General features: G+C 37.2%; 1 protein-coding gene across 1 annotated transcript in view; it reads left to right on the top strand.

Annotated features, from left to right (window-relative positions):
• mthl1 (adhesion G-protein coupled receptor methuselah-like 1) overlaps window positions 1-22,265 on the top strand; it is a 135,017-nt gene that overhangs the window by 105,046 nt on the left and 7,706 nt on the right. Inside the window, exons 5-6 of the mRNA XM_085481394.1 lie at window positions 2,935-3,119; window positions 13,886-14,024. Of these exons, the coding sequence (XP_085337520.1) occupies window positions 2,935-3,119; window positions 13,886-14,024 (324 nt within the window). The remainder of the gene's footprint in view (window positions 1-2,934; window positions 3,120-13,885; window positions 14,025-22,265) is intronic.

Below are 22,265 nucleotides of genomic sequence, written 5' to 3' on the forward strand. Positions count from 1 at the left end.
ACAATTTAAAAATAAATCTCAAACGCCGTGTGTAATAGGATATTTTCTAATATAATCCGCATATGTAGCGACGTTATTACGTCTTGGCTTGTCGTCTGCTTTTGTATACGACGAGAAGCAATATCTCGAAAAGAAAAAAAAAAGAGATCGTAACAAGACTCGCATAAACTCCACAGTAGCTGTTACGAAGGATCAAAAGATTAACAATGGCTACCTGACGTCTATTTAATAACCGACTTCGTTATCTCGGCTTTACAAACCTCCATGCGTGTGCTCCGGGAGTCTTTCGCCGGTCAAGCACGAGATATAATTACACGATGCGCATGCTACTCTGTGACAGTACAACCGTTCTCCGTTGAAATGGGGCCTTCACTTCAGGAGGAATTCATTATGTCGCAAAAATAACTCGCGAGAGAATATATCGAGAGCAGAAGGGAAAGTTGCTCTCGCCGCGGATGAATCTCTCCCTTTTCTCCTCGGTCGCAAAACACACGCGAGAGTCCGGCCGTTTTCGCATAATTGCCTCCTCGGAGACTCCACATGTATCTCTCCTCCAGTTAACTAACTACCAACTTATATATGCATATAAACGCATGGTCGCGCGCAGCAATAAACGCATCCACGCGTGCGAACAACTCCCGCATGCGGCGCGGTTCGCTAATTTTCCCGACCGCACGACGAGATATTTAACGTCCCGAATGTGCCTCGGATTTCGTCAGGAAGCGATGGTCAGTTTGAGAAATTATCGTGGCGCCACCGTGACGACGTCGAAGCGAGACGTCGCGGTCTCCCACGCGCGCGTTTCTCTTCCTTCGCGGCTTCCTCTGCTTTCTTTTACGAAGAGCCAGCGACCGAAGAGCAAAAGGACGAATGGGAGGACGGCGCGTGCCAACGGCGGCGACGCCTAATTAACGACGCCGGAAATGAAGTGTGCGCGCTACGAAATTAGTGTCCTGAGATATCTATCTGTTCACCTTCCTCTCCTTCTCGGTGGAATGCATTCGCGTCCTAGAACGCAGCGTCAACTTCTCGAGATTGTGTTTGCGAAAAAGTATACTTTCTATCGTTTAATCAAATTAAGACTAGCTTTCCTTTTCTTCTTTCCTTTTCTATCCCCGACGTTGCCGAAGTGAATTTTTTTTTCTTTAGGTATAACTTTCAACATTTTAAATATCTTTTCATAATTGCATCTTAAATTAAATTTCTAAACAATAATCTCTTATTATTATACTTTAATTGCAAGGATATTTTTCTTGCTTGAGAAAAAATATCCTTGCAATTTTAAATTAACCCGCGGAAAGATTTATAAATTTATTAAAGTAATTCGAGAATTAATTCTGTAAATATGCAGATTTTTAATCTAAGTTTATTTTATAGAGACATTTATGTGTCGCATAATAACACACTGTAATTATAAATTGTATATTCCGATTGCGATTAATATTCATAACGATATGTGAGACTATCGTGATATCTCTTTCCATGTAATTGCAAACTCTATTATTTATAATGTCGTATGCTAATAATTATACATTCCACAAATGCAAATAAATATGACACATAATAATATGTAACGTCGATTGTTGCGCACAAATATTTTATTATCTACGAGCTGAAAAATTATTATCCGACATATAGGAAAATGCGCGACCGAATCTCTCAAAATTTTTCAAACTTTTACTTTTCAACGGTTTCACTACGCACTGGTAATTGTGTATGTACATGCGTGTATGTCCGGATTAAACCGGGAAAATTTTATATAATGGGTTGATTCAGACCGGATGTACAAAGAGAATATTTAAATGAGAATATCTGTCTGCGCTAACTCGTGTCATCTGGTTACAAAGCTTTCACTGATATAATTTCTGTATTTTTTTCTCTATGCGAATATCGTAAATTATATAAAATTACCTACGTTAAGAGAATTGCGCTAACAAGAGAGTATATTATAAAATTTGTCCATTGTAGAAAAGCACTGCGCTGTTTCTGCCGGAAGAGCTAAAGACATATCGTAGCGTATACATTATCTAAATCTTTGAAATATACTTTCAAGATATCGCATGAATGACATTTATTTATTTCTCAATATATATTATCAACAAATATTATTAATTATAATTTTTTAAAAAATCGTGACCAGAATCGACTTAATTATTAATGTATTTATTTCATATTGATTAATAATGCAATCGTCAAGTATTGCAGCATGATTCGATTCTAGCCATGAAAAATTTAACAAAAATGTAGCTACAGTTGAAATGAATACCAATATGCTTTTATCCATAAGATTCGACGGACATGACTTCGATTTGTATTTTACAGTTCTCTCTTTTTCTCTTGCATTCACTTTTTCACGACACGCTGGTTACGATAGTCGACATTTGCTGTGTCGCCGTTCACTGTAACGTTGCTACACCGATAGGGTGCGATTTACGGGTAACAACCCCTCACGTGCTAAGCCCCAACGTTCATCTCCCTGCCGCGAGTGTCGTTATAGCGACGTTAAACTAGCCAGACAATGATAAAGCTTTACGATTCAACTCGTTACGAGTGAGAATGCCGAATTCTCCTGCAATTAATCTTCCATTTTAATAACCATGACGACTGATTGTTCATAGCAATAACATATGTAAACTTTATCTACTACATTTACTATTCACTTTGTCTGGCAATATAATAATTATTATCTCAGCTTCTTCTTATTTCTATTATTGCTATTATTATTATTATTTTTTTTTAATTATATTTTGGACAAAAAAAAACACAGATGGGGATTATAGTCATAGTCATTTCTTTGTTATAGCAAGAAAGGGAAGCGAAAAAAAGAGGAACGGATATACGCATCGCCTCGATATTTTATTTCACCACATGTCTAACAACGGCCCATATATTCTCGATCGTTGCTAACCTCGCCTCGCCTTTCTTTGCTTTCAGGGATTTGCGACCGGTTAGCCTGGAAAAAGGGCAGGAGACCCTCAGACTTCGGGTCTATGCCTGTTACGCCTGGGGTGGGCCCCTGCTGGTCGCCGGCTTGGCGGCTCTTCTGGACCATCTTCCGTCGCAGCCTCAATATACATTCCTGAGGCCCCGCTTCGGCGAGAAGCAGTGCTGGTTCTACGGTAAGTTCTTACATATCCCTCGTCATTTCCGCGTCAACTATTTCGCGGACACGTAATGCCCTCTCGGTTCTCGTCACGCTCAACTATCACGATCCCATCAGATTTACATTCTCCGAGATATCGAGGGACGTGACGTGACGTGATATTGTAGAAAAAAAAAAAAAAGAACATTGAGACGAAGGTGGAATAAAAATCAGATTGGTCTGGTTTGAAAAATAATACATAGATTCCTCCAAAATCGAATCGTCACGCTTTAAGCGTTTTAAGATCGATATTGTCCAGAAAAGAAAAACGAGAAACCTGTTTGGTGTAAATTAATTTCTAGAGAAGAACATTAAGTTTCCTTCTAATTCTCATTGAAGAGCTCGCGATGTGATTTCTATTTCAATTCGATGACACACAATATGACATAAAATAAGCGGTGTCAATATAACCGCACAAAACTAGTACACTCAGTAGCTTCAATTAAATAGAGCAACGCGTTTATTATAGTTAGCTCAATGATGCAATTGGCGCGAATTGCTTGTCGGACGATAGTTCGTGCTAGATCATTGCTTTAATTAAACTTGGCAACGGCGCGGCTATAATCGAGATGCGACTCGCTTTCTGGTCAATATTGTCTATAATAATGTATTATGATATCAAAACGCGCAATGCATTCTTGCAATTCAAAACGATCGACCCAATGGGAATTATGTATAACTACGTCCGCGTAATTAATAGCTGCGATACATTCGTTTCTCTTCAGATCGGAATGAGGAAGCCTTTCTCGTTATCAATAAATAATCCGACCACTTGCAAACTGAATAATCGATCATTTCGATGATTAATATTAATGGCGATATGTCGCTCATCTTTGTGAATTAATTTATTTTCTTCCTATAATTAAAATGTCGATAGTAATCGCAAGAGGATATCGTGAAATTGTTATATCGATTTATAAAAAAATTGCGATCTCTTAATATTCATTTTCTATTCCAATTGTTTCAATAAATACAATATAGGCCGATCATCACAAATTATTTTCATTTAATACACTCTTTATATTTTGAAGAATACAAAACGAATTGGAAAAATCGACGAGGACAGTTTAGTCACAACAATATATTTCAGATATCGGTTTTTCAAAAAGAAAAAAAAAGTCTCTTTACAATGTAATAAGTTTAAACTTAAATACCTCTCATCGTGATTATATCTCAGATTACAGATAGTTATTCGACGATAATAAGATATCGATTTGACATATAATAATGGGGCTTATCATTGAAAGTAATACGTTGCGAACTGTTATCCGACAATCCCTTGTGATCCGATTATTCCGCCAATTAATAGAACTGGTCATCCGCGCTCTCGGAGTGCCGATTAAATTGGTTTTGTTAATCGATCAGTCGTGTCGAATTAATTGCTAATGAAGTACCGTCGTCCGGTATCGGCGCGACTATAGCGTCGGAAAATAAAATAATATCGTCGCCGTTATTATAATACGTAGCCATTATCACGCGCACATATTCGCGGATGATGGATTGCTTTCTAAAAGATTTCGCTCTTTTCCTTAATTATTCGAACCTTAATTATTCGCCCCCTAATTATATCCCGTGAAAAAAAAGCGCGCGAATAAAAATTGAATCGGACGGATGATCTCGATTCGATGAAGAAGATATATTATTTGAAATATAATAGAAAGGAAACTGACATCCGATAAAAATTTTTCTTCCACGAAAACAAAATCGATAAAAGAAACAATCCATAGTTATTAATAAAAAGTTATTTAAATACATGAATAATATATTCGGAATTTTTTTTTCCGTACGCATGTAAAGCCTCCGCGGTGCGAATATAAAATCGAAGGTTTTATTAATAACATACATTGTTAGCAACAGTACTCGACTGTGTGACAACCACTCACTCGCGCAAGAGGATTACACGCTCGCTGAAATATTACATATATAAATCCTGCGAGCTCTCGTACGCGATTCTCCCCCGGCGCGGCGGTATGTAATTATCTGGGCGTACAAATAAATCGATTACAATGAAGAACAAAACAAAGCGACCGCTGCATCGACTTCCGCGCGGCGCTAGCGCGCGGATACTTCCGTAAGAGGATTACGCGCCGGCCGAAATATTGTATTTAAGTATGACATGGGGTGGGGTAGCTGAATATAAGAAGATCGATACCCCGGAGGAGAGCCTTTAATACCTCCGGATCCCCAATAATAACCGGCCCTATGCGAATCTCCCTATGCCTGCGGATGCCTTTCTCTCTCTCTCTCTCTCTCGGAAGCGCGCGGAGATAATAAGGTTCGACGTCGTAACTGGCAACGGATCTTTATTCGAGCCCCGGCTATACGGTTACGGGCTATTTAACGACCCGTCCTCCCGTAATCCACATCCCGTAATCCGGCGCGTACACTCCGTGTCGTTCTAAAATCCCTCGCGTAGTAGACGCACGTAGACCCGGCCGCCGATGCATTAATTCCGCCACGTCGATCCATTCCTGCGCGCCGCTGATTAATACTTACCTTTTACATGCCGGATCCACCGTTGGCCCACACCCTGCTCTGTCGTGACCAGAGAGACTTGCAATTACAAACAAACCCACCCTCGTCGCGCGCGCGCGCGACGCGGCGCCAATTTTTCCCCCATCTGGCGAAAAAAAAAAAGAGAACATCAAAGAGTTGACGGGGATAATAATTATAGGCGCCTCCTGATTGTGGATGCAGCGCGTTAATGATATTTTGTAACTCGCGTAAAAAGCAATCGCGAGTATACAGGTACAAAGCGTGCGGTCATGTTTAAACTGTTAATGATAAAATGAAGTGATAGTCTCGCGGGCGACGAAAAACATGCAGCGTAATAATTATCTGGAAAAAATGATGCATTAATAATATATTTATTATTTTTCCATTTTTTATACATTATAATTCGCAAAGATTTTTTTACGAATAAAACTACAATCGGTCAATACTAGCAATGCTTTCTGCTCGCGCTCTTTTCGACGTTTAATCTCAGAAAATACTAAGCTTTGAAAAATTGTTATGGCGCATTTCACATCGCCAGGCTTCAATCTCTCTTTTCTATCGCCGTAAAATTTCACCTTACTCCTATGAAGAATACCTGGATCCACACAAAGGCCACACCTGGCAGATAAAGCCACCCGCTAAAATCGGGATAATGGTCCCTCGTGAAAGGCTGCGTCGGGACTATCGCGGCTTGTTTTTCGTGACACAATGCTGTTGCAGTAGACGAGGGGGTATACTTGTGCTACAAACAAGCAACAAACCCTCTCCCTTCGTTCCAGCAACCGCGTTATACTCTATAACGGCATAGGCCGAGACGATGGGGTGGAGAGATAAACCTTGGCGCCAGCTAGTCCAACCCCGTCGTGCGAGAAACGGCCAAATCCCCCATTTCCCTTATACCGACTATGGTCCACATTAATAGGTATGCATATACACGCGTTTATAAATAGGCCCTAAGATTGTTTCCTCTTTTGCCGTTGCATTTTATCCCTTACTTTGGAAATTTATAACGTCGACATGAATGGCGCGTTTTTTTGTTTTTTTTTTTGCGACCCTTGTTGTGACACGCAATTAATAATATTAACGCAAGAGAAATTTTTCATCGTTGGTTTTTAAAATAAAAATATTCAGGAACAGTTTATGAATAATTAATAACTAGCGATCATGAAAGTAGACTGTCGATAGATTAAATCGCACGCATATAGTTATATTCTTTGACATGTAAATCAATTTTTGCTATCAATATTGTCTGTGTGAAATATTTTCAATAAATCAAGCTTGACGTTTTTCCTCTAACCGAAGATATCTGAATTTAAATTTTCAATCATCATAGAAGGTAATTTAATTCAGCCCCAAGCGTGAGCATAAAATATTATGAAGGGGTCGCATGCTGTTCAGGCGTTATAATATGATTAATCTATGGCAATGAAATCACTTACCAAATTAGAATAAATAGCAGAATCTCTAGCAAAATAATCACAACTGTTCTTATTATTATCAGTTTGATACATAGGTAACTGTACTATCTGAGAATTTACAGAGAATTTACATTTACTACTTTGATAACCCTGTCCCAGTCAGACGAAATTTATCATGTGAGATTCTCTTTGCTTTCTCTACATACACATGAATATATGCACAGAGAAAATCGTGTACGATCTTAAAGATGTTTTTTGCAAAAGAAGCTGTAACTCTTTTAGCGTGATTTTATATTAAATATAAAGAACATATTTTTTTACAAAACAAATATTTTGTAATTCTAAATATTTTTTTAAGTACAAATAATTTTTAAAGAAATTGGCACCAAAAATTATAACAAAAAAATTAATCAATACCTTATATCAAAATACAAAATACTAAATACATTATCGCATTTATATTCATAATAAATCGATAAAACATTGCATGTCCCATTACACTTTTTAATGCGATTATTGAAAAAAAGAGGGAGAACGCAGAAAAGAGACGATCGTACATAGTAGCGATTAGAATAATCCGAATGGTAATGAAATGCAGAGAGAATTATCGAATGAGAAAGAGAGTTTCGGGAGCAACCCTCGTCTCCAAATCGCTCCGAATCCTTCCTTATTTATCACGCAATTTCATTTATTACTCGATTCAAGCGGATAAAATGAATTGTAAATTCGAGTTTAAAGATTGTTTCTTATACTGCGCCTTGTAAATTATTACAACGTACGCTCACCAGGCTCAACATCTGATGTAACTGCTGTCATTTATCGATTATAGACATCGTTAATCCAGATTAAACGTTTTAAATATTCATTTATCATACCGTTTCTTTAAACATACGAATGTCTCAAAATTCTTGTGAATTAATTGAATTTAATATTGCATAATATATTATTTATTTTTCAACCTCACGCTCTTAATTTTTCACATTTATCAAATATTTGTTGAATCAGACACAATTCTGAGCCGTGATTCACGAATATTTGGACGCGATGCAAAAATGTCGAATCCGGAAGGAGGCCTTAATGACGCTTATGTATATAAATACATAGGAAAAATCCGAATCGTACGAAAAAATAGAATGCGTGGAACGAGAAATAAAAGAGAAGCACGAGAAAGACTCGAGGCGACGCCAGAGCTTCGCGACTAATCTCGCGCGAACTCTCGACGACGAGCTAATCGGATTTGATCGTGGCGAGAACCGTAAAGCATCGAACCGCGGCACGCGTGGACATAATTCATTAATGTTTGTTACGGATGTTTGTTGCCATGAGAGTGAAATATATAATTCGCGCGAAGCAGCTATTGTTGGCGATCCGCCAAACCCAGCAAATATAGACGGCGATCTCCTCGCCCGCAAAATTCGGAAAGCCGGTTCCCGCCGCGGTTTATCCCTTCTTCTTTCGCCTTTTTTGCTCGTAACGTCGCTTTATCTCTTCCTTTATGGTGCATCGTCGCGTATTCTTCTCCCGGCGACAATCTTGAGTAAAATGCACGAGCTGGAAATATACTGGTTTTTCGGCATCGAATCGAGAGACGATCGAAGGTGACGACAGCGGAATAAATCCTTTATTGGCTGTTCAAATTTTCAAGAAAAAAATCAATATCTCGACGATTGAAAAATCCACCTCATCATATTCCGCGCGCTTGTTCGCGCTTATATATTTAGGAGAGATCGACATAATTATTACAAATATTCTCCAAAGTATGACGAATTGATCTTTTCGCTAATTTTTCATAAACTTACACCTTTGTATCAATTTCTATATATTATTCCCTCGCGCTGTATCGTTGTAGTTTGCGCGAGGTCCGACATGCCTGATGGAAAAACTTTGCGTCAGACAGGGTATAGCGAAAGATTCCGATCCCGTTGCGGGACTAGCTTGGAAAAAGTTGGAAGGTTCGGACGAATAACCGGAATAACGTACGAACATTGCATTTTGAGACGCTCTTGATGAAGACGCGCCGGATGAGAAAGAAGTTCCGTTCTTCTCTGCATTCGTTTAATATTCCGTGCCTTCCCGGCGGACATTCGGGATGCAAGTTAGCTCGGTTATCCGAACAGGACTCGCTACACGATGTTTCGAAAGTTTTGTGACGAGCCGCCAAAGTTTGACGTTGAGCTCTCGCGAAAAGCACCGGTTCCTCCGGGTCTAACCGAGAGAGAAAGAGGTAAAAACTGCGATTATTCCAGCTGAAAGCAGATCTTTCGTTCCACTCGATACGCGAAGCACGAGAATTGCGTAACAATTCGCGGAGACTTGATTATCCGTAACAACTGAAGCAAATTTTGAAGATTAGAGGACTTGAAATATACTCAAAGAACGCAGTTTGTATTTAAAATACCTGTCGCGACATACACTGAGTGTTTAAAAAAATCTTGAATTCTGTCGGATTAATCCGATTAACTTTCAATATAGAATAAAATTGATAGTAATTAAATCGAAAATAAAATATACGTTGCAAATATTGAAATGTCGGAAAATTTGAGAGATATAGGATGAATATGGGAGCTTTGTCGTGAGGTATACATATGCATTGGCTTTTCCGCAAAGCTCAGTGATGATAAAAAGTTACGAAGCTCGAATAACGACTACTCTGAATAACACAAAATTATATTTGGTCGTTCGATTTGTCTGTAGTTCGCTGTAATTCTCGGGTTTGTTTTATTTTGTTACATATATCCAGTATAAGCCATCATGCATTCTGTTTATATGACCGTTGTTTGTGTTTATTACCTAGTCACACGACACTATTTTTGTTTTTTGAATTTTATTTATCTCGACTCTAAATGCTACGATAAATATGAATAACGTAAGAAAAATATTGCGTATTATTATTGCGTATTTGTCACTTTTTATTGGATTGTTAAACAGTAACGGGTTTGCAGATCCGATTCATGTATCTTGTATTGGATACGCATTTAAAAAAAATGCATCAAACTGTTTTATATGTACATTCTATTCATAGCACTATATGTCACATACACGACTTTCGAAGAGATTTAAATTTTCAGCATAGAATAACTTTTTCGATGATTTTATTTTTGCTACTGAAGTGATAATAGATTGTCATAGATTTCTGCATGGTTAAATTGAATGAAATCTATCGAAAAATCTGTCAAAAATGTATTCAAAAGAAAATTAAATTGATTTAATCTCGCTTTGAAAATTATTAGTTTCAGATATAAATATTGCATCAAATGACTATTTTTCTTTAACCTCGTTCTATCATCCTACAATATGATTTAACAATCATTCTATAATAATGAAGAATTTAAAAAAATATATAGCGCGGCATAATTTAAAAGTTGTCTCTTAAATATCGAGAAACTTGAGAACACTTTAAATCACAAATATTATAAAATCGACTTTAATCTTACCTATCTTGAGACCCATGACAGATATCCACACGAAAATTGTTCAACGGTTTGAAAAATGTAGTTCGGACAATATTGATGTGATCTTGTCGCCTTTTTATATCGTAGATACAACTTTTGCGACCGAAATTTCTCGGGTCGTTGCTCCGACATTTTATTTCTGTCGCGAATCTATCGTTTCGAAATATCCAATTCGAAAAGTCCGAGTCTCTCAAACGGTGATTTATCGACGATTCGTTCGACGCGCTTTGCGTTCAATTTTTCTAATAATTTTTCCATCTCTTTCTCTTGAGAGGAGCTCTCGAAAAATCTCAACTAGGTCAGTCGCAATTTAATATCTGCGCGGTGGCGAGTAAAGCGATGCATTACCGCTGGTCGAAGAGCTTACGTCGTATTTTATTTATGGGTTTGTTTGCGCGGACGCGCCCCGTAAGCGATAAGTGGCTACGGAGTCCTCGTGGAAGCCTGTTTCTGGCAGATTGCATCCGTAGTTATGGGGTTGGAAGAGTCGTCGGGGCCGATTGGTTGCGAGGGGGCGAACCACCCCGATAAAAGCGACTCGACCGTGAAGTCTCGGCCAGGGTTTCCATCGTCAAATTACCGTGAAACCGATCGAACTTTGCGTGCGAACTGCACTTTCGCTGTTGCTTCAAATATTTTTAATAAATAATCTCCAAAATTTTCAATGGCCTTTTTGTATCGTATAATTATACGTAATATATATATATATATATATATTACGTATAATTATACGATACGAAAAGGCCATTGAAAATTTCGGAGATTACTGATAATAATAATTTATATATATATATAAAATATTTATATATATATATATAAATTATTATTATCTATATATAAAATAAATGCAAACTATAAAAAAATTATTATTATCAGTTGAATAATTATTACATATATATATATATAATATATATATGTAATACAGGTATATAAAATATATTTTTTTCATTACGTTTCTTTATGTATACATATAATAAATATTTGATAGAAACTCATTTTCAGACGGAATTAATATCGCCGCGTCGAGGTATTGCAATTATCTCTGTGCATATAGCGCACACGTTGAAATCGCAATTATGATCACAATTAGAAGATATCGCAAACGATGTTGCTGAAGCAGATATGAATTCCCGATCGTACATGCGTATCTATCGCAAATATCCGCATTTGGTTTCGGGGTTGTCTGTCTTGAACTTGAAATCCGAGCGTACATGTGCGCGTACCAGCAGGTGCATATCTCAGGAATTCAGGGAATCGCGCAACCTTGCACCGGCCCTCGTCGATCCGGTGTGCACAGCCGATCCGCCGATTGGTTAAGTGCACGCTCCGCGTGATTTACCATAATTTCTGCTAAACACATACCGCCCTTTCCCGAGCGGGCGCAGTTTCGTCGGCGGAATCACGGCGGTCGCGTGCTGATCGTCCTGGAATACCCTCGTTATAACCCCGTATAAAGTTTACCACATCCGATCCTGTGTGTGTTCCTTTTATCTTTATTTCATATTTATACCTTCGATTTAGCTACGCTTTCATTCTTATCGCGTATTCCAAAATCATCCAGTATTTATCAAATAAAACGTTAATCTTTACTGAAAATGTCAATCATTCTTGTGAGAAACACAGTTTCTTCCCCAAAATAACGGAATTCTAACTGAATGAACGGGAAAATTATATAAGAGACAAAATTATATTAATTAATATTGTTGTCACATTTTCGAAGAGCGCATTGTAAATTATATACTTTTAGCATTATTGTTTTTAAATTTTATATAAGTGTGAATAATATTATTCCGAAAAAAATTTACGACAAAACATATATTATTATGTATACTATTTTTATGTACAATAAAAGAGCAAAAATAATTTCGCAAAAAAGTTTCATGATAAAATATTGCACTTCGATGCTTTTATTACATATCAAATATTTTTCTGTTATTTTATGTATTTCACGTAAAAAGGAATCATAATATTATAATATATTTCGACATTTATTTCCAGACATTTTTTAATTAAAAAAAAACAGGAAAGATTAATTTCGCGGCTAGTTTTTGGAGAAGAATAATTACGTGTCTTTTGCAAACGGTGCGAACTCTGCAACGAAGAGGCCAACAAATTTAATCGTTCGGGAATATATATGTAACAGGGGTGGTGCGTAAACAACGCTATCCGCGAGAGAGAAGACAAATGTGCAAAATGGTGCTGGAGCAAAGTTATCGGCTACCAAATATTATTGGATAACGAAAACAAAGTAGCGTTTCGCCCCAACAGTTAGTATCGCTCGCGATCGCGATTTTTTTCGTCATAGTGTCATAAATAAATGAGAGAAGCGACATTTAAAAGCCGATTTTTCGAGGGACACATTTCGCGGCTTCTATTTTCTTTTTGTTGTAATCGACGCGTCAATATAATGCGAATGAGAAAATAAACCTTTCGTCGGCCAAGCTCGGACAATTTATTTGCTCATCGTAAATCGTCCGTCTATTTTTGCTCGCGTTGCATTACGAAAATCCATCGCGTTCCGAAATCTTTTCGTCGACTTTTCTTTCGTAACTTTACGAGTATATATATATATATATATATATATATATATATATATATTTATACATAAAAAAAAAGAAAGTATTCTACAGAAATGCAAAAATAAAAATTATTTAACTTTTATATTGGTACATTGGATTATGCGGAAACTTGGCAATGAAATGAAAATATCGAGATTACTTCCGGCGTCATTTCCGGTATGCAGAGATTGTTGTAGGCGTTCTCCGGTGCAAGCAACGGCGCGCTTTTGCAGACACTAACGTTTTCGCCAAGCGTACACGACGCTGAATTAAGCATCGCGAAGATAAACCTGCTAGCCGATCGCGTCGTTTATTATTGAAACGCCGTTTAAACTCGAAACAGCCACGCCATCGCACCATCCGGATATTTGCGCCGTTTAAATCTCTGGTGTATCGACCCGGTGTTGAGGTCGTCTCGCGGACGAGAGGCACCATATGATTAACCCAGGTGCAAGGACCGTTTCGTGTCGATGGGCCGTTAGCGAGTTTGAAACAGAAATCGCTTGTTCCTCGTAGAGAACATGGTTCCTAGAACATTAAATAAATCTCGATTGTATTAAATGGAATATATGTAACAGAACGATATATAATAGAGATTAGATGATAATAACGATATTACAATAGATTATAATAGAGATATCTGTATTCAATAAATTATATATAATAGCATGAGGGATTTGTTAAATACAAAAATTGACGCAATATAAAATACGCACGAGTATAATTGTACATATTATAAGATATACAAAATAGAATTACGCAACATGATTTTTTATAGGACTCTTTTAATTTAAAATTATTTCCGTTTGTGTTTTGCAGGTGACATGGAAATTCTGGCGTACTTCTTTGGACCGGTCGGAGTGCTCTTGGCTGTAAATCTTCTGTTTTTCGCCGTAACTGCCCGTGAATTGACGTGTGGTCTCTGGAAAGGCGAATTCGTAAAAAGCACCACCGAAAGGTAAGCAAATACTTTCTTTACCGCGCATTAAAGAAAAAGGAAACGGCGTAATATATCTTGCTCGACATTTACAAGTAAGACTTTGACAGATTCCATGAAAATAATTTATAACGTTTCAATTGTGTGTCAAACGAACTCTTATATGCCTAATCTATTCATAAATATCTGAAAAATTGTTTATCAAATATTAACGAAATAATAACATTTTGCTCTTGTAAATATCTAACTACTCTTCGCGTTATACAAAGAGTTTTGTTCATATTAAATATTTTTTTCTGCAACGAAACATTAATTTTTTTCTCGCACAATAATGCTTTCGCGATATATTATAGTTTCCAATGTACGCTTCTGTTTCTGTTGCCAAATAAAAATGAATATAATTCACTCCATTAAAAAATGATGCTCGAGGTAAAGAAAATAAACACGCACATGCTCGCATCTCGATGTCGAAGTCAAGAACGCAGGAGTTTAATTGTACTCCATCGAGTAGTATATCTTCGACTAATCTGCCAAGTACACGTACGCGAGTATTCAGGGCTAGTCAATTCATCGGTGGATTAACAAAGGATCGTTTGATTGGATTACTCGCGCAGCAGCTAAACGGAGCAACCAGCTGATAGCCTCCTAAATTCAGTAGTATAGCGTCGTCCCGAGGCGTTCGCCAACCTTGAGAATTGGCGAATATGGTCTATCTTTGCCAGTAAAAACAATAACCTTTATCCCTCCTAAACGTTTTCCCGGCAGATCAAAAGATTCATAAACACATATCGCACACTCGTCTCGCAAAACATCAGCCTTTTGTCTCGCGCAAATATTTACGACCGATCGTAAAGTTTAGGATATTTTCCTCGCATTTTTGGAAGAAAAAATCGTGACCTTGTTGCGCGAGATAAATTCATACTGTAGAATCTTATCTTTGTGTGTCCGACTGAATCGCTCAATCCGAGTCCGATTAATCGAATGCAATTGACGTTCAATTGGTTGATCCATTAAAAGATTAAAGAAGCGTGACAATATATATAAAATGATGATATTTTATATATATGACAAACACAGGAAGCGAAATTTTATGATATAAATCATCGGATGGTTGTTTGAAAATGCGATATTTGGTATTATTAAACGTGCAAAATTTTTCCTGCGATATTTCTTTCGTTAAGTGCACAATATGCGTTTGATGTAAAAAATGTGTCTCTTGCATAGACAGAACGTGTATGAAAAAGTACTTTTATATTATTAGAGTTTAAAAAACAGCGAAAGCACACACACATACACACACAAAAAGAGTGGGAATTGAAAAAAGCATATATAACGCCGGAAGGTTGTTACATCAACGTTCACGTTTTACAACGCAAACGGGGAAAAGATTATTTCGTAATTTTCCGGACGAACGAATCGCGCAAAAATCCCTCCCGATTATTTGCCTTGCAGAAAGACGACAAAACGCGAATCGATATCCCTCTCGCGCGATATTTCTTCTAGGAATATATTTCGGAATTGTGCCAACAACTGCGTTTAGGGGCCCATTTCCGGACTGCGTCTCGGAGCAAACGATAATAAACGCGGCGTTGCACGACCGCCGAGAAACAGGAACGCCCGATCGTTTCGTACGAAACGACACTTTCGGCTTGTGAAAACGACCAAATTTTATTGGCCCAGGCAAAATGCCCGATCCGCGTTTTTCGCGGGAATGCGAAATACTTTATTTTGGACACCGAAGGACGGTGCCTAGCTTCGTCGGTTCAAGGATAACCGGTGGTGCGAGGATAATTGCGCGAAAGGATACGTCAAATCAAGGTCTCTCGAGCGATCAAAGCATTTTTTCTATTTTGAAATACATAATTTGAGATATTAACTTATAATTATTTAAATAACAACTTATATAAATTCTTTTATCTAGCTTTCAGGAAACTAATAGATTTTTATTTTTAACTTTATTCAAGATATCTGATTCATGAAATTCCTACACGAAGAGAATTTTCTCTTAGAATTTATTCTGAAAATCGTAGGACAATATGGTATTGGAAGAATTTTGTAAGAGTTTCTCTGATTAATATTTACCACAATAAAAAATATAGGAAATTTTACTGTATGTACAGATTTAACTCGAACATATTTTTTATCTTATTGTGGTAGATATTAATATTTTTTATTCGTGGTAAATGTTAATTAATTAGAGAAACTTTTACAAAATTCTCTTCCAATACCATAATGTCTCACGATTACCATAATTTTCAGGATAAATTCTAAAAAATTCTTTCCGTATAGTTTGAATGAAAAAGTGTAAAGATATTTTATATTTTGCGAAATGATGAAATATATATATGCAAAAATATAGATATAATACTTCCTGCTTTTTCGTTCTACGAGGTAGATAGATATTTGACACTTTGTGTTTTCCGGGGATCTATATATGAGCGAACGGAGGATTCTTTTTATAGATCGCAGACTTCGCGCACACAGGAGAAGGTTTATTTTATTATCTTCCAGCCGACTGATATCAGGCAATCGTTATTTTCCATTCGCTCGACGTCCCTTCGATCCGCTTACATCCTCTCGCTCTATTCGAGATTGATATTGACGATCCCAATTCGCGATTTCGACGACGCTATTTGCCCATCGTGATGTATGTACGCGAACACAATACGGCCATTGTTGGCAAAGGAAACGTAATAGCATATGCAGATTTCGCCTCATCCCGAGTTTGTTCTATACCTTCGCCGCGGATTTCGTTCATCACACACGTTTGCATAGTTTCCGGAACATCTCGACGTGGATAAATTACCCTGCGAGAACTTCCGAATATTATGCATTAATAATGCTATTTTTATTATGAGACATTATAATATTACTCGGACGACTATTCGCTAAAATACGCCAGAACTAAATCATCTTCAGATTTATTTCTTTTTAGTTGTATTTTATTATATTCCAGTTTTTAAATATTCAGGTACACTGCAATTTAGCGAATACATGTGGCAAAATCAAAGCACGTAAGTACGATCAGGAAGTCGATTTATGAACGTTTGTCTGTTCGAGTAAATAAAATCAAAAATAATTATGACAAACATTTTTTAGGAAGCGTTAAATTAGTACAAAAACTTGAAGCAGCAGTTCTCTTTAAGTCAAAATAATATCACATAATTTTGCGAGGAGAGACTCTTACGAGCGGAAATCCTCTTTCAAAACGTTCCGCGACCGGCCACGAAGAATTCCACACGGTGCCAAATAACGTACGATCATCACGTCCGATTTGTCCGAGGGAGAGGAATAGCCGGCTTGAATTATCCTCAGTCCTAGAAAAAGGCGGACGCGGGAAAGTGGCATAAACACACTCGCGGTGAAACACTTCGCAATAACCATCCGGGCTACGTGCGGATCCAACCCGGTGCACTTTCGTGTCGCGCGCTCTTCCCCTTTTCAGCGGTCGCGCAAAGTGGAGATCTGTGTTTCCTCGGTTTCGTCTCGTTTCTGCCGAGATAGCGTCGCGGTATAGCGGGATTCGCCGGGCAAAAAAATATTTCACACGTCCGGGAACGTGCGACAGTATTTTTGTTACTGCGCGACCGCGCGAGGAATAATCTCTGCCTTTTGCGTAGAGAAGGAATCGTATAAATATACTTATATAGTCCTCCGTGCGCGATATCTTCCTGGCACCTAAATTGCGGAAAGAAGGATTCTCACGTTATATATATCCCGTACCTTTATGTCTTCCCCGTGATATGTGTCTCCTACAAGACAAGAAAGTACCGAGAATCTCGTTCAACCGCTCGCTAGCGAGATATATATATATATATATATATATATATATATATATATATATATATATATACAAGTGCGAATGCATCCGTTAACAAGACTTTAGTGCACTTTTATATCGCAATTGTAGCTGAGACTTTTTCCATAACTTGTAGTATTTATCTTTTGCCCGTATTTATCTCGCCTTGCTCTTCCATGTTTTAGTATTCCCCTTACACAGATAGAATGTTTTCTTAGAATCATATAGTAAATTGTGGAACAATATATGGTATTGGAATTTTATAAGAGTTTCTTTGATTAATATTGTTACCACAATAAAATATATGTAGACAGTAAAATTTACTACATTGAAAAAAAATTTATTGAATTCGAATAAAAATTGATTTCAATACTGCCTAATAAATCATTTATTTGAAACTAACATATTGATTTTTGATGTGAACAATATTCATTTACTTCAAATACAATATTTAGGCATGATTTGTTAGGCAGTATTGAAATAAATATTTATTAAATTATTAATTTTTGTTTCAGTGTATGTACATAATATTTTTATTGTACTAAATATTTATCAGAGAAACTTTAAAAAATTCTTCCAATATCACGTTGTCCCACGATTACCATGATTTTCAGCGTAAATTCCAAGGGAAAGTTCCATTCGTGTATATTTAAAGTTTCTGCTTGCGATAACAACGGCTCGCGACGATTTTAAGAAGGATAGACGTTTGTGTAACAAATTTAAAAAAATGGTTCAATGATTGAATTCTGTTTATTACGCGCATCGGTTGTAAACTCGGTCGTCTGTTGCATGTTTAAAAATACACTGCATGCTTTATGAATGATTAACTGCACGAACGTCAAGAAACTTCGAAAGCCGTCTGTGTGACGACGAGTAAACAAGCACTACCGCGATGTGTTTAAAATTTTACCCCGAAGTCGTCGACCCCCTTTCCTGGGCCGTATTTGATATTTCCCAGTCATCATCGCGCAAATCTCTCTCCGCCGCGTCTACTCATGTCAATTAACTCCGTCGTCGAGTTCGCAGACCTTCCGCCATTCTTGCCACCCGCAAAGATTGACATTTATTTGCAACCACGAATAAACGCTCGCATATAAATGCTCACGGCTGTCTATTTCAGATCGTTTTTCATCCGTGTCGTCGTCGCTTTCATCTTCAAATTTAGCTCGTCTCTCTTTCTACCTCTGTACGAGACTCGTCCGATATCAATCACTCGCTCTGTCGATTAAACAAGATAATAATTGATGAGGAATCTGGTTTTTCCTCATTGAAGATTTTATTGAAGCCATGCTACGTGAAAATGTGAAATTTCAACAATTATGTCTCGTTGATTTATTTCATTCATCGATTTATTTTAGCGTAGAATTTCATGATTTTATTCTCTTGACAGTTTATCGCGTATTTTGTGTTGCTATATCTTGTTATTAGTTACAAATAATTAATGTGCAATTTCTCTTAGAATTTACCTTGAAAGTCAGGGTAATCGTGGGATAATAGAATATGATATTGGAAGAATCTTATAAGAGTTTCTCTGATTAATATTTACCACAATAAAAAATATTAATATGTACATAGTAAAATTAATCGAACATATTTTATATCTTATTGTGATAGATATTAATATTTTTTGTTGTGGTAAATATTAATTAGAGAAACTCTTATAAAATTCTTTCAATATTATATTGTCTTAGATTACCATGATTTTCAGGGTATATATTCTAAGAGAAAGTTCTCTCTGTGTATATTTTTCTCGAGGAGTACAGAGAGAGAGAGAAACGTGCGCCCTATAACGACTTCATTTGATCTATTTGATCGACGATAGAAATTGCGCTATAAAATCAAAAAGGCGCACTCGATTATCGCGCGTTTCCTTTTCCTGTTTTCTCGATCCCCGATAATGGACATCTTTCTTCAGAGTCCTTTGTGCAGAAAAGGCAGCTGCCTTTCCTGAAAATTCTCGCGTTTCCTTTTCTCGCTCTTTCATTTATTCTCCCATTTCTTTACCTTATTGTCTCACGTTACAACACACTCAAACCAGGGCGTTTCCGTAGAGTGTCGCATAGAGCGAGATTCGATATTTACGGAGCTGATTCTCTCTCTCTCATATATGGACCATTCGATCTCTCCTCGTCCTCCTTTCTTCCTTTCTCCATCCCAGTAGAATTTTTCTGGTTATTGTTGCTCGTCGGGCTCATAATATTGACCGTGCTCGATACCCCCGTGCTTTTCTGCATCCGCACACACATTCCGATCGGGTACATCCCACTTCCGGCCGTGCTTTGTTCCACGCACGACAGCCATCATGATCGATCGTATCGTTCAGCAACGTTTCGAAATCCTTTTCGCTTATTCTCCGTCTGTTCGCGATTTTGTAAAATTCTTGTTTGAATGTATGACGGAGGATAAAGAGAGTGAGTATCTCGTGTATGGTGTATTTCTGCGAAACGAAACCTCTGACATGAACGCAACATTACCTCGTTCAGAGGAAGAAGATCTCTCGACAGAGTTGCGTTTCGTATCGCGAAGAGCAAAATATGCAAAATATCTTCAATTGCGTTACGATTGTAACTCTTGTGTATTTCGCGTTTAAATTAATACGAAAATACCCTCGAGCGGAAAAATTTCTCAAACGACTATTTAAAGCTGTAACTATAAAACGTTATATATATATATATATTCGCTTGTATATACTACGCTTAAGAGCAATAACGCCAGAGAGGGTCTTTAAGAGACGATTAAAACTTTTCAGTGTTTCATTTATGATATCTTTATTACTTTACGCTACCTTAGATAGAAGTAATAAAACGTCTCGTATATAATTGGGACGAAAATAATAGACAAAAAAAATGTTGTCTGTTCGCCAACTTGCTGGTGCTACGCTAAAGAATTCGACACAAATGAAATTTTCAAATCATCATCGTCCTCTCATTTCCTTCCTCTCTCCGAGTCTCGACGTTATTTTCAGCCCGCTCATTCGCGGCACCCGCGCATTTCCCCTTTGGAGTTTCCTCTTCTGGGATTCGCGACCGTGCCGCTGCGTTCATAATAATTAGCAACGCCAACGAAAATAGAATCCTCTCGGTGCGGTGATGTTGCGCGCGGCCAGGATATAACCGGGGCCAGTCGGACGGGCGGAGCGACATTATGACGCCATAATTCTGCGATATGTCCCTATATTCTCTGGCCCGCGCTGCGTTACGGCCTGCGAATATTCTGACGGGGCGCATTAATAATCCTTTGACTTCGAGGCCCCGCATATATTATACGCGATGCGGACCGCATGGCGAATCGATTCCGCGCGAATGCGCGTGTTCGCTCGCGAGATACTCGCGTCTATACTCTTCGTGTCCGCTATGCGTACCTAATGATAATGATGATTTCAGCGAAATTTTCTGTCGTGAGGAATCGCGAACTCGTCAAGTATCTTTTATGCTCTTCTTCAATATATGAATATCGTGAAGATCTTTATTTTGTGCGTGAAAAAAATATTCAATATTATATTAATATTTTGATTTAATTAATTTAGTGCTTTGATTTTAAAAATATTAGTCGCCATAATTATAGTTTGGGCATGCTAAGTAAATTCCAGATGTAACGTAGAGATAGCTATACACGGAGAGAATTATTCGTATTATATTTTACAGCAAAATTTACTACAAATTTTAATCGTCAAGTATCTTTTACGCTACGCCCTTCGATATGAATATCGTGGAGTGAATTGATCTCTACTTTATGCACAGGAAAAACTATTAATTATAACTAAATTTTAGGTAATCCTATATTGTACCCGAAATTTAATTATTATGTCTAAATTTTAGCTCTATGGTAATTAATAGTTTAACAGGGAATTTCCTATTAAAATAGTTTAAAAATATTATTTTCAAGTTTAATTTCACATTATTACATTATTTTAATATATATACTGGCTCTTACTATCTCTTTTCCCCTCTATTTAACTATCAATTACATGAGATAAAATTAATATATTTCGATATATTTTGATATAACTAAATCATACAATTAATTTAGTATTTTTATTTTTGAAATATTAGTTTACCATAATTAAAATTTAAGCATGGCAAATAAATTCCAGATGTATGAAGAGACCTAAAATTAAACTATCGTAACTAATATTTTTTTCCGTGTGACTTGTGAAAGAAAAACACAGACCTCGAAAAGCTAATATCATTAATGACAGAAACGCCATAATTAAATTTAGTATTCGTAACGAGACGTGTCTCGTTTATATCGAACATATAAACAATGTCAATTAATCGCGAACTACTGTTTACATTTATTACACACGTCACGTGTAAAGCGTATACGATTGTTTCATTAACCATCAGGGTGAGTCCCAGTTGCGAAGCGCGTTGAATAATTTCTCGCAGGATCGTATTTAACGTCGTCGACACAAAACGATAACGTAATGTAAACAATAGCGAAATGCGCCAACCGAGTTACAA

The sequence above is a fragment of the Nylanderia fulva genome, unplaced genomic scaffold (assembly GCF_048542155.1).
Source record: "Nylanderia fulva isolate GAGA-0341 unplaced genomic scaffold, ASM4854215v1 Scaffold18, whole genome shotgun sequence".
Lineage (NCBI taxonomy): Eukaryota > Metazoa > Arthropoda > Insecta > Hymenoptera > Formicidae > Nylanderia > Nylanderia fulva.